Source organism: Sinocyclocheilus anshuiensis, unplaced genomic scaffold, assembly GCF_001515605.1.
Source record: "Sinocyclocheilus anshuiensis isolate Anshui unplaced genomic scaffold, SAMN03320099.WGS_v1.1 scaffold63, whole genome shotgun sequence".
NCBI lineage: Eukaryota > Metazoa > Chordata > Actinopteri > Cypriniformes > Cyprinidae > Sinocyclocheilus > Sinocyclocheilus anshuiensis.
Genome location: NW_015552625.1, coordinates 5,987,915 through 6,002,280, shown reverse-complemented (window position 1 = coordinate 6,002,280; position 14,366 = coordinate 5,987,915). Strand labels below are relative to the sequence as shown.

The following is a 14,366-nucleotide window of genomic DNA, read 5'->3' as shown; positions in this document are numbered from 1 at the left end:
CGACAGCAGGTGACACTAATTAACAGGGTTGCCAGGTTTTCGCAATAAAACTAGTCCAATCATGTTTCGAGGGGGGAGTTCCCCTGTAAAAATCGCATTCCGGGGGTAAAATACACTTTTTTCGGCGGGGATCTTCAAGTAAACAAAGAAAGAAGGCGTAACTTTTATTCTCGCTGTAGTATTGTTGCCGCCGCCGCCATGTCGTGAAGGTGCTGTGTGAGTCGTTGTGAAAGCGAAACCACTTTGTTTGGCCTTCCAAAAGAAGACGATATCGCTTCGTCATGCCTGGAGCTTGCCGGAGTCCAGCCCGGGGTCGTCACATGTGGTTGCCGCAAGGTAGAGTAGTGCTTGTTGTTTGTCATTTCTCCGATCACAAGACATGGTTTTATGTTTACGCGGCGCGGCGCGATGCAACGCAACGCGTAAAAAGACAGTATAAGTTATAACTTATTATAATCCATAATTATGTCCCCACTGGATGCAACGAATGCCTCATTTAAAATGCGTTTTAATGTTTTTGAATCATCGCTCCAGCCTGACAGGGCATCACCACAGTATGGTAGGAGCGTAACATTTCCGTCACACGCTTGAGGTATTCGGCCAATCACAACACACTGGATAGCTGGCCAATCACAGCACACCTCGCTTTTCAGACCGATGAGCTTTGTAAAAATCGACGCGTTTCAGAAAGGCGGGGCATAGAGGAGAAACAATAATGTACATTATGTGGAAAATAATGTGTTTTTTGAACCTTAAACCGCATAAACACATTTCATTACACCAAATACACAAAATAATGTTCTTTTTAGCAACATCATATGACCCCTTTAAACTATTCTGTTATGGTCAAACCAAGTACCTCCCACAATATGATATGCTAAGCATTTGATTCGGCCATCTACGAGTCCAAGCTTTTAACATAACGACACTACTGAAATATCTTACCTCACAATCATAGTCTGACTGATTTTAAAGAGATGTGGTGTATGTGGGGTGTGAAGGGTTAAATCCTGATGTGGGCACAGGATGCTGTGGGTACAGAGTGAGGTCAATCTCTGACCTTGCTATTGTCCTTGAGTTCAGCAGAGTTGTCCGGAGGTGTCAGACAAACACACATACCGCACAGCGAAATATTTCGGCTAGATTAGGGATGCAATGTGCATTGGCCAACAGAAAGAGATCCCTACAGCAAAGCAGAGGGTTCTGGGTGACACACTGCCCCCTAGTGCCCTGTGTGGCTGTCAGAGGTCTAAACAACTACCTTATACAATGACTCTTTGGAGCCATCTCTGAAACACACACACATTTAATTAATACTTTGTGCTGTCACTTGTGTGCCCTAGACCTCACTTCCTATCTGTGTTTGCCTGTGATAGTCAGATCATAAGCTTCACAGGAAATGTTTTGTTGTCTTTCTGGACAAACAATGGGTATTGGAGATTTATGGGTTGTGACTGCTGACTGTAACACTTTAAGCCAAGCGGTACAACCCCAAAACGTCACATACCATCTTTTTGCATAACTCCCGAGCTATCTATTCACATCACAAACACAAGTAATTGGTTTTCAGATAAATAAATCTAATCATTTACTCCCAGAACAGTTTCTGTTCATTCCAATTATTAGCAAAAGGCATAAGAAATATGTAGTCAGCTATATAGTGATCTAAAATTATACACAGGGTATTTTTGCAGCACAGGTCAACAAGATTCAACACTCAAGAGATTCAAAACCGCCACAACTGAAAATAAAAAAAATGTATTAATCTACAGTACAACATCAATTTTATGGCTTGCAAACATGTATGTTTGGTTTTCTGTGACGTATTCTAGATTTTTTTTTACAAATTATGTTTATTATGATATTCATCTAATTATCATGCAGTCAGACACAGATGAGGTTTTGGCAAAAAAAAAAAAAAAAAAATTTCTTCAGGAATGTATGTGTGTGTGTGTGTGTGTGTGTGTGTGTAAACCTGTACTGCAGAACTACTGCAGTCAAAAAAAAAACACTTTATTGTTCAGACCCGAGTCCTTTCACTGCTATTTTTGAAGCATGTGAGCATATCTTAGTGAAATGGATTTAAAAAAATAAAATTGTAGGGGGACATAGGTCTATACTTTCTTTGTTGATTGGATGGAGGAAGATCTGAATGCAAGCTTGAGGTCAATTCAGAGAAAGGGGTGGAGTTTAAGAACAAAATTAATTGAGAAGTCAGGTATACATCAACAAAGTGAAGTTTGTTATTTCACAGGAAGATACAGTTATGACATTTTAATTAAGAATTCCAAAGTCAATTTTAAAAAATAAACATCGATGAGCTGTTCACAATAAGATCAATAAGCTGCATTAAAAAATTAAGTGAATTTTAATTTCATGCTGACTTTAAACTGAAATATGAACTGAGTGACTGAGTTCACTTTTCATTCTTACTGGGTCTCAGTCCACTTTGCATTCACACTGGAACCCAGCCTACTGGAATATTACTATGCCCTGCAAATGCAGTAACATGATGTCAAAATGGGTATTTTTATAGGCTGAATTGAGTTGTCAGATTGAATAACTTTTTTCAAAGTTTAATTTGTCCAAATTCTTTCTTTGCTACAAGCATTAAGGTCGAGCCATGTAAACACTAGGTCTTTTTGGGTTTGCTTCACAGACACACACACACATTCAAGAACACATTGTTATATTGTATCTCCAGGAAGAGCCAACAGTCAAACTGAGTGAACAACAAAGGGTGGAGCTTCCTTCCCCTGGACCCTCACCTAATGTAAGCAATGTATCAGTGAGAGTATGTGTGTCTTTGTGAGTGCATGGGCACGTGCTTGTGAGAGAGCATGCACATGCATTCACAGTGAGATCTGGAATGAATTTATATCATAATACCTTGACATCTAGAACAAATATGAAAGATGTTAAAATGGAGCAATCTTTAATACCTAAGATAATACAATAACAAAGTGTGCAACAAAAATTCTGTTACCTCACACTTGCAGTACTTCATGAGCTCCAAGGACAAGAGAATATGTGGGAGAAAGCATGTTATGTCTACACGACTATTAAGGGAACTTTCCGATTTTTGTCAGGCGAATGAGAGTCTGAAATGCCACCACTGCTGTGGTGGATGCTGATTCTTATGGGTGTGCAATGATGCTTTAAAAAGAGGCCTTCTAAATGTTTTGTATAGATTAATAAACAGGGTATCCTCGTTGATCAGACAGCCTGATAACTTTTGACTTTGTGAGACTAACAGCTGAAAGACAGCAGAATAAAAAGATGAATTTTATCCAGGAGTCTTCTTTCCCTCATTACCCTAAGAGCATGAGCCCAGGCAGCTTATGTGCAGCTCTATTGTATAGCGAACTATTGAGACACTCATCCATTCTTTGTTGTGTCAGTCTTGATAGGGAACAAAAAATACAGCTTAATCATGAAGACAAAGGTAATTATGCTGATACAAAATTATTGTTCTTACACATTTTCCATTTAAATGTGTTAATACATCCAGAATTATTTATGACTAAACTGTTCATCAAAAAAATTTAGCAGACAATAAGATCAGATTTCTACGGAGCCCCTAAAGGGACATGGTGGTGGTCGAGGGAACGCAAAAAATCTGACAAATATTTTTTCCTCCCACCCCAAATTTTTTCACTCAATCTGATTTTTTTCCACCACCATGTCCCTTTAAGGGCTCCGTAGATTTCCGAGTTCTACAGAATTTTCTTTTTGCGAAAGTGCTACTGCAGAACCTGGCCAAATAACTGCATGGATATCATATTAGGCGAAATATTAACAGATTTGCATAATAAATACCTTTATAAAATAATTTATAAATTAACCATATTTATCATGGTTAGTCAGGTTGTGCAGTAGTTATCACTTCTGCAGTCTTTGGCCTTGTGCTTGTCTTGAATAACAGGACTAGATAATGTGACTGTGGCAGTGATAATGAAGGCTAGAGTTTGGATTTCTGGAAAATCCAATCTCTTAAAAAATTACCATGATAACCATAAAATAATACCATTGTTACAATTATTGTGACTTTACAACAACACACGTGTGATTAAATATCAGCAAAAAATATATATAGGCCTAAACACTGATAAAATGACAGCAAGTTCTTCAAGGTCCTTCTGTTTGATGTTCGTCCAATATTAAATTAATATGGCTTTACAGTAATGTAAGTAGCCGTAGCAAAACTATGGTTGCCATGGTAATGTTTGTTAAGGTTTTTTGGAGAATGGCATCCGTTCAAGACTAGAATTGGAAAACAAACATTTGTTGTTTTTTGCGGTGAAGTATATTCAAATTACGCGACATTCAGCGGGACTTTCAGGTTTACCACAAAAACATAAACTTGTATTTTTAACATTAAAACTCTTACAACTACTATCACAAGCATATTTCCTTAAATACTGTATTTTCATTACGTTTCTCACCTTGTCCGTGTCGATACAAATATTCTTACCTTCAGCAAAGCGGTTAACAGTCACTCCCCTCATGTCTGTACCGTCTTTATCCGTCTTCATGATGTCTTTCAGTTTGGTACACCTTTTAATGTCTGAAATCACATCCAGAGGAAGCTTTTCTGAGAGTTAGCTTATCTTTATATCCAGACTAACTGGTCAAGTTGTTCTCTTTTCTCCTGAGTGTGAAACACAGACTGGCATATTAGCGGTACACGCGAGTGTTCCGCAGGTGTGCATTACAGCACGAGCTCAAGAGGTGCAGCACGCGAACAAAAGCTCGTGAATCTGGACCAATCACGCTCCAGCAAAACAGTGCGACTGGACACGGATGGCCCATCAACATCACTGTTGTGTGGATTTTAGAGGGAAAAACAGTTTCTCGTCCTGTTTAAGAATATTTTAAACGTGACTTTAAATTAATAGCGGACTAGTAACTGACATACTGACAAGTTAAAACTAGTATGAGAGAAAGGTTCCCCACTAGAGAGCGCGCAGAGAACGCGACACACGTGCTTTCTTTGCAGGTTGGAGAGCCCTGTAGGAGTTTCATATAAGATATTATTGTTTATTTTTTATTATTATTATTTTGCATTCTTTCTGTAGCTGTGACTGTGAATTTAGGATTCTTTCTTCAGTTTAGTTTTGAGAACTTAAGTAGAGAACACTGTGTTACAGTACTCAGTACTAGCTACTGATCCTTTAGTATCACAGCACTGGACATTTGTCTTTCTTATCTGATTCACCCAGTTCAGTTCGTGGAGCCTCTACTAATGAGCTGATGAGTTGAATCAGGTGTAGTAGATAAGGGAGACATCCACAATGTGCAGTGCCGGTCGATGATTGAGAACCACTGGTCTTTTATGTTCTGCCTACAGAAGATATAGATACACTATTTAAAAAATAACATTTCAAAAGGTGGGGGGTTTACAGCGATGAACCGTTTTTCTTTCAGTGAAGTTCTCAAAACAAATTTTTCCAAGTGCAAAGAACATTTTAATACTCTACAGAACCTTCATTTACTGTAAGGAACCTTTTGTGGAATCGAAAGGTTCCATGAATGGTAAAGGTTCTTCATGGAACCACGGAAGCCAATAAAGAACCTTTATGTTTAAGTTTATAGGAGACAGAGCGCACTATGCCTATAAATGTTTGTTATACTGTTCAAGGCTACCTTTTGGGCTTCTTTATTATCACATCTTGAGAAGGAGAAAGATCATCACCCCATGTCCTCGTGTTATCTACAAGGCTGCATGTACATGGAAAAGACTTAATGTTAACATGATGCAAACCAGAAACAGGAAAACTTATGCAAGTTTTATTCCAAAACCTGAAGGAGAGAACTTCATAAATAAACACACAACTGTAGTCATTGCTATTCTGGCACACTGCCGATGGGTAAATTGGTCAGGGGTAATTCAGCCTGCTAGAGGGGGTATGTAAGAGGACCCTTGAGGGCCCCCGACAGACTGTCTGATATGGAGCCCGAGCCAATGAGGATGTTTTCGGAGGAAAGGTCTCTATGTATGGAAATAAAAACTGCTTTGTTTTCCTGCACATAGCGACAGTATCCACTAAGGTCAGCTACAATTTCCATATCAGTGATTTTATTTACAGAAGGATAGTAATTTGGAGAGCAGGGTTAACGAGTCCAGGACTGGCACTGAAGGAGATAATGATTATTGTGATGAATTATTGTTATGTATTTGTGTGTGTGTGTGTTCCTCCCACGTTATTTATTTTTTTATCCTAAGCAGACTAAACATTCACACAAAGACTTTAATACCCTTAACAAGGTCAAGATAAACTTGTTTACGCATGTTTGTTAGCTAATAAATTTATCAGTTACCAACCACAACCTTCTTCACCCTCTGTGCCAATATCAAATGCCCTTCTTTTGCCCCCCTCTCTTGTATCTTTGAGCTCATTGGCTGTCATGATAAGTCCAAGTGTATTTTTAGCATGCTATCCTTTCATAGGGGTGGACACAGGGAGAAAATAGATATATACAGACCCCTGCAATAGAAATCAAAACATTATATACATCTGCTACTACCAACAATACTAGAAGTGACAGAAGGTATGAGTTTCACAACTGCGAAAGGTAAGATTTTCCATCTAATTGCATTTTAAATGTATTTTGTAGTGTTTTGAAACTAAGAAGAGATAGTATGAAGTATGAACTATGTCATCAGATGTTAGTTTCTGAGTTGAAAGTGATATAACAAGCAGGATGATGTACATTTTAGTTCAGATGTTCTCTTTTCCTCTCATCTGATCAAGCACAAACTGATCAACAACCAATCACGACAGAAAACAGCAACCGAGGGTGCCAACCAGAAGAAACTGTCACAGATTTAAACAGTGACACACATAAACAAAACTTTGATTTGAAAATCGAAAAAGGGGTGGTCAAATACAAACTTCAGAATGTATCTGAAAGCCAACAGACCAACATGAAGGATGAGAACAGCGCTAAAGTCTGTTTGACTATTAAGAGCCACCGAGGAGGTTCACCTTCAGTGGAGAAAAATGACCCAAAGCCATTATCCATTGTACCAATTCAAGAAAATGTGGTTTCACATAAGGTATTGTTAGAGAACTATGAAGGGAAGTTATGTGAGGAACAACGGCCGAGTACAAAGCGCCAACTGTCCGCTGAGAGCGCGGCGAAGTCAGTGAGTGTAAGAAAGAGGAGCACTGTGAAAAAGAGCCAAGAAGAAATTGTGAAACCCCTCTCAGTTGCCAGCCCTGGCACGCAGTCTGGGAGACCTTATCTACCTGCAGTCTCCACCTCTCAGAGGAAACCCAGAAAATTGCTGTTCTCCAGCACAGATATTTTCAGCAAAGTAGACACATTCTCAATCCAGAAAGGAAGAGAGGTAACAGACAACACACAAACACACAAGTCTTTGTTTTTATATGTTTACAAAACAGGAGTGTCCAGTCATGGTCCTGGAGGATCAATGTCCTGCAGAGTTTGGCTCCTACTTGTCACAAAATACCTGCCTGGAAGATTCTAGTGATTTTAGACATTGACTACATTGGTTCAGGTGTGTTTAATTGGGATTGGAGCTAAACTCTGCAGGACAGTGGCCCTCCAAGAGCAGGATTGGACAGCCCTGTTATAAACAATAGATTTAGGCATGTAATATATAGTTCAGTCATGAAACTCTAGATGGCGCAGGCTGACGGGTTGTTAATGTAACTGATGATATTCAGAGAGCTAAACGACTTGGCACAAGCTGATTGGTTCATGCTGCATATGCAGCCAATGAGTTTACTGCCTTGCATTTATATGGCTGGCTAGCATTCACTAGAGATTCCTGCAGCGCGCTTTCAGAGTTTCTCTGAAACCCTCCACCTTCCCCAGCTCCACCTGTATAGATCTGCTACGGGTTATTTTATTGGTGCAGCAGCAGTATGTCTTAAATACTCACGGCACCGTATTGCCGTATGCATTGGCAGTAGCAAGTTCCTTTATTTGCTTGCAGCAGCAGTAATAATCTACAACTACAGCAATTCAGCAGCAGCAGTGTAGCAGATCTATTCCACCAAGACCAAATACATTAACATTGTCATATCCATCACCATGTTAAATCTTCCGAGAGTTGTCATGATTGAACATGTGTTTTTCAGTTGAGGGAGCAGGAAGTATTTAATGCTCAGAAGATTGCTCGTGCTGTCACTGAGGGGGGCAGAAATGATCTGGAAAAACTCAGGGCCATATGGATCTGGCTATGCCAAAATATTGGTAATTGCACATGCAAAAATGCATGCACTGTTAAAAAGGATTTTTCTAAGTTGTAAATAAAACGAAGTATTGGACTATGTTTTACAAGACAATTTCATGTTTTTCAAAGTTTCACAATTCACCTTGTCGTTTTTTGTAGTTGTTTGTGAAATTTACTAGCTATTTTTGAGTGAAAACTCTTTCTACACAATTCTTTTAGTGAGTCAAAGCATGTTTAAATATTTAGTGAGTCTACTTCCTCAAGTATAATGTCTTATGTGTTTGTGTGCGAAGAGTATGACTTGGAGGGGTACCTTGGTCTTTCCCAGAAGATTTGCTCTTCTGATGAGGTCATCAGGACAGGAAAGGGTGTATGTAGTGGATACTCAGGCCTCTGTGTGGAAATGTGCAGGTAAATGGCCACAAGTATATAAATACACATGCCAGTAGAATGCGGCTCTGAACTTTCTCTCTTTCTCTAGGGAGGTGGGCATTGAGTGTGTGGAGGTGAGCGGGTACAGCAAAGGCGTTGGATACCAGGTCGGGCACAGTTTAGCTGAGAAGCGTTCCGATCATGAGTGGAATGCTGTCTTCATGGGGGGTCAGTGGTGGCTACTTGACGCTTGCTGGGGCGCTGGCACTGTGGATATGAAAAGCAAAACATTTGTGAAGAGGTCAGGCTCCTCAGAGTGTCAGTTATTCATATCATACAGTACACACATACTGCAGACTACAGTATATACAGACAAATCATGAGTAGTTTTTACATACTGCAACAAACCCAATATATTCTACAGCATGCAAGTGTTGGGTTTCTGGGAGAAAATAAATTCCATGCATTCATTCATCCATTGTAGAGAAATTGTTTTTGTATTTAATTGCTTCTAATGTTATTAACTGACTGGATATGTATCTGTTGAATCCATCAGTTAGCATAATTTAATAAATCATGTTTATTAGCCACTGAGGAATTACACTACCAATATCCAAGAATGAAAGAGTTGTGGAAGAACAAATTAAGACAGCAAATTAAGACAACCGCCAATCAACTGCCAATGAAGCACTGTGACTGTCAACTCATTCTCCCTACTACACTATTATTTATGAATATTTTGCAATAAACTGAAAATGTATTGTTACTTCTAAATCATGACTATAAATCAATATTGTACAATCACGTTTCATTTGGTTACATCATTTGCAACGCTTCATGGGATTATAGTTCATTCAAAATCAAAGTTTGTTATGCAATTCATCTTGGATCTGGTTGTTTTGGTTTAGCAGATGCAAATTTACAGTCTTCAGAGAAATTGGAACTCATACTGCAGTCTTTGAAAACGAAAAACCAGTGTAATATTCCACACTAAAGAGTAGGAAAATAAGTAGCGATGTCTGTGTGTTTCAGGTATGACGACTTTTATTTCCTGACTGAACCTAGTGAGTTCATAAACTCACATTTCCCTGATGACCAGACCTGGCAACTACTTACCACTCCCATCTCCATGGAAGAGTTTAAATCGAGACCCTTGAAGACCTCAGCATTTTATCAGTTTGGATTGACCCTGACACAACCCAAACAGAACAACACCATCACAGGTATACATATACACACAAAACATACACTAACGACACAACTACACATATGCAAAATAGAATAATGCACCAACTCAAAAGGGAAGATCAGTGAAGCACACGCAATGTCTGTCACACTGTAATGAGATAATAGGCTGCTGCTGGCATCAGCATCTTCAAAAAGCTGGTCAGCAGAAGGAAGCATGAAGTGCTCCAAAATTTCTTGGTAAACGGGTGCAGTGACGTTGGTTTTCAAAAAACACAATGGACCAACACCAGCAGATGACATTGCACCCCAAATCATCACAGACTGTGGAAACTTAACACTGGACTTCAAGCAACTTGGGCTATGAGCTTCTCCACCCTTCCTCCAGACTCTAGGACCTTGGTTTCCAAATGAAATACAAAACTTGCTCTCATCTGAAAAGAGGACTTTGGACCACTGGGCAACAGTCCAGTTCTTCCCCCACCCATGACCACTGACGGACTGTCCCGTATTAGCATATTTCCGCACTCAGAAATGTTAGCAGACATACGATAATTATATTTGTATGACAGTTTTGACCTCTGTACGATGTACGATCAATAATGAAAAAATCACATAATGTACGATCATTTCAGAATTTTGTGACACTCAAATGATAATCGCTGTAATCATAGGGCTTCTATACTCATTGGTCTAGCTGTGGATCCTACATCTACCGTCATGATTGTGAGGAGACCTCAAACGTGGTGTTACGCATGTCTTCCATCTCATCTCACGTTACGTCTTCTCGGCCAATCATTGTGGAGAATGACTCTCTCTCACGAGCACAAGTTAATGTTAATGTTCCTATTGCGCTTAGGTCAGTTGTGTCCAAGCTGAGGTCGATAGTTTAGAAATAAAGTATAGAAAATGATGTTGGTCTATTTAAATAGCTGTATTCTGTATGTTTGACTCGTGTACGATAATTTTCTTCTAAATATGATAAATTTGAGCTTCTGGTATGATACTTTTGACATTTCTAATCTAGCAACACTGGCACTTAGTTAGATGTACGCTCTATGCCATTTTCTCCACGCTGAAGCAGATTTAGCATCAACAATGTCTCGTAAGCAATGCAGGTGTTTTGTAGTTGGATGTAAAAATGAACATAATATTCTTCATTTTCTCCCAACATCAGAGCCACAGAAGACTCAGTAGATTAGTTTTGTTTTTGATGGTAAAGCGCCACCGAATACACATAAAACAAGAGAGGGGCGGGGTGAGCAGGAGCTCATTATCATTTAAAGAGACATGCACCAAAACGGCTCACTGTGAACAGAGCAGTTTTTTACAGGGTAAAAAGGGTGTTGTTTTACTCAACCATTAAGGAATTTTAACCAAAGTATGTTTGCAGAGATTTCATGAAGACCCTAAAGAATCATACTAACTTGTGGATTTTACTTCCTTATTTATATGTTGTCACTGCCATAATTTTCCAGTGTGAACGTAGGCACAATATTACTGTAACATTTTGCAAATGTGTCAAAATTTGTTTTCCACAGATGACGGGGAAGCAATTGTGTCTGTGAGCTCCTCTAGACCGTTGACCTTTTCGTATGAGATGAGGCAGCGGGATCCCGAGACAGGAGCTCTAAAGCAGGAGGAGGTTGACAGCTCCTGTGGTCTCCTGTCAGTGACTCGTCAAGGGATGAAATTGCGATTACTGCCCCCAGAGCCTGGGACCTACGAGGTGAAACTGTTCGCCCGGCGAGAGGGTGAACCTGGTGCTCTGCGGTGGATTTGCTCTCTTGAACTGGAGTGCCCGAGTATCCAGAAGAGGCAGGCCCTGCCTGATAACCCATACTTGAACTGGGGCCTAGCGGCAGGGACATCGGCACTAGGTGTCAAGGGCTGCAACTTCGCAGGAGAAGAGGCCGTAGAGGTGGATGAAGGTGGCGAGTGCAAGGTGATCCTACACACATCACGACCCCTGATGATGGTGTGCGAGCTCACGCACCACGAGCTCGAAGCCACCACAGCCAAGCGCTGCCTTGCGTCGCAGATCACAGCAGAGCAGCTGGTGTGTAACGTCATGTGCCCGTACAAAGGATTTTACCGGCTGTCTATATTCGTGCAGGATTACGACAGCGGAAGTGGGACTTTTCAAAATGCTGGGAACTACCTGCTGCACTGTCAAAGCCCAGGGTTGAACCCAAACGCTCTGTATCCTCCAGACTTGGGCCTGTGGTGTGGTCCCGGGGTGCGTACCCAAGAAGCCGGACTGTCCCATTTCAGCCACACAGGGGCGATAGTAAACACACCCCAGGGCCGGTGCAACATTACCTTCCACTGCGCTTCACCAGAGCTGCAAATACACGCGGCGCTCTGCGCTGAGCTGCATGAGCAGGCTCATTTTCCTCTGTCCCGATATGTACTCTTGACATTTACAGATACTAAGGTAACCGTGAGTGTGTGCGCACCCAGAGCGGGAGTCTATCGTCTTGGTATTTATGGACGCAAACCCCCTCAGCAGGACCACATGTCACTGTGTGACTTTATAATCAGGAGTGTGTGTGAAAAGCCCGGAGATCCGTTTCCATGTGTGTATTCAGCGTGGGGAAGAGGGTGTGTGCTGCTGGAGCCCCGCACAGGTGTACTGGCTCCACAAAGTTCGGTGAGTTTTCGCGTGCGGGTACCAGGTGCGCAAAGAGTGTGTGTGGTGGGAGAGAAACGAACCGATCTGAAGATGAATAAGAGCAGAGTTTGGGAAGGTGAGGCTGTCACTGGAAATGCCACACAACTCAAGCTCGCTGCTGTCACTAAAGAAAGCAATGACATGCATGTTCTCATTACCTTTGATGTCCTTAACCTGAAGAATGAACTGTGAACAGAACAGACTGTTGTCTAGAGGACAAAAGGGCTACGGTCACACTGCAGTTCAATGTGGTCCAACAGATTTTTTCAGTCAACACATGCAACACATTTTTTTGATGATAGTGTGAACCTGGAAGATCTGGTTATCCTTCATATTTAGAAATAAATCAGAAATAAATCTGTTGTTTACCAAAACTGAAAAAAAATGGTAAAGATATGAAAACATTTACAACAAAATAAATGAACATGAGAAGATAAACTTTGTAAAATAATTAGAGAACAAATCTTTTATTTTATTATTTTTTTTATTAAAGATTTTTTCTTAAATTTAATTAGGTTTTATGCCCGAAAGAAAACAACTTTGTTATTGAAATATGAAGAATAAACTTACAGTAATTTGATGCATGAATAAAAAAATATAATGAGCATCTATGGTTTATTTGATCAAATATTTATTGCAACAAGCCTGGTTATAGCTGGCATTTTAGAGCAGTTTATGACCGACATTTAAAAGAATATTAAAAAAAATATATATATATTTTCATCACAGGAATAACTTGCATTTGAAAATATATTTAAATACAAAAAAATAGTTTTGTAATAATATTAATATTTACAATATTATTGTTTTACTGTACTTTTTGATCAAATGCACCCATGGTGAGCATAAGAGACTTTTGCCAAAAACGCGTGGATCATGTTTGATCAGAAGTGAAATTGGGCAGTTTGTCTTGCGGTGCAAGCGTAGCCTAAAAGAGGAGGAAAGAACAGGACAAAAACATATGTAAGATCTCCAGGTCAAAGTGTGATAATGTCCACACACAGTTTCGAAATAAGCGGTTTCTTAATGACATTTATGTCACTGTATGCATGTGCGCGTGTGTGTGTGAACGTTATATTTGCATGGTGACACAAAGAGTCTGCATACTCAACTGCTCTTAGGCTCTGCAAGTACCAAGGACATAAAGTGACTACCAGATAAAAGGGATCTCTGGCCTCAGTGTGTATGCAACAGAAAGGACTATTACTCTCCATCCTATACATCAGTCCCTGGCAGTGATCAAAAGACAGAGATGACCAAACAACTGCACCACAACATGATGCTGCATAATGCTAGCAATACCAAGGTCATGGGTTTGATTCCCAGGGAATGCATGCATTAGCTTGAATGCAATGTACTGTAAGTCACTTTGGATAAAACTATCTGCCAAATGCATAGATGTAAATGTTTAATCTTACACTGCAATTCATATATTCTTATATAACAATTTAAGATTTAAATTGTTGTATAAATGTAATAAATAAAAATGCTTAATGCTGGAAAAGGAGGAGCCATGGGAGACAAACAGTCCTTAGTAAGGTTTACATGATGCAGTCATAACAGTTTATCAGAAATGAAACCTTGAACTCGTCCCACTGGCCAGTGAAAAACAATGGCTGCTATGTGTGCAAAGGGTGGGTACCGTCTCCAGGGAGAGATGAAGGGAGCCTGATGTAAGTCGAAAGAAATGTGGGTATTGTATCTGCAAGAGGGTGAGCGCATTGTTTTTAGACCCACTCTGGAGCCGAGCACAGGTTGTATAAACGGCCAAGGATGGGCTGGGACACGTGTGCAGATCCTTGAGGTGCATTAGAGTAGAGTCCCGGTGGATCGAATACAAGTATTTTGGAAGGTGGGCTGGGCAGGGACCCAAAATAAAGGCCAGGAAAAGGATGTGTGTGGTAGGCTTCAATTTGACACACAAAACAG

At 40.2% G+C, this 14,366-nt stretch overlaps 1 protein-coding gene across 1 annotated transcript in view; it reads left to right on the top strand.

The window, feature by feature from the left end:
* LOC107666377 (kyphoscoliosis peptidase-like) overlaps positions 1–12,688 on the top strand; it is a 13,691-nt gene extending 1,003 nt beyond the window's left edge. Inside the window, 8 exon segments of the mRNA XM_016457635.1 lie at positions 6,452–6,508; positions 6,510–6,576; positions 6,756–7,354; positions 8,112–8,226; positions 8,500–8,617; positions 8,688–8,879; positions 9,611–9,801; positions 11,305–12,688. Of these exon segments, the coding sequence (XP_016313121.1) occupies positions 6,452–6,508; positions 6,510–6,576; positions 6,756–7,354; positions 8,112–8,226; positions 8,500–8,617; positions 8,688–8,879; positions 9,611–9,801; positions 11,305–12,629 (2,664 nt within the window). The 3' untranslated portion in view covers positions 12,630–12,688.
* The last annotated feature ends 1,678 nt before the right edge of the window (positions 12,689–14,366 follow it).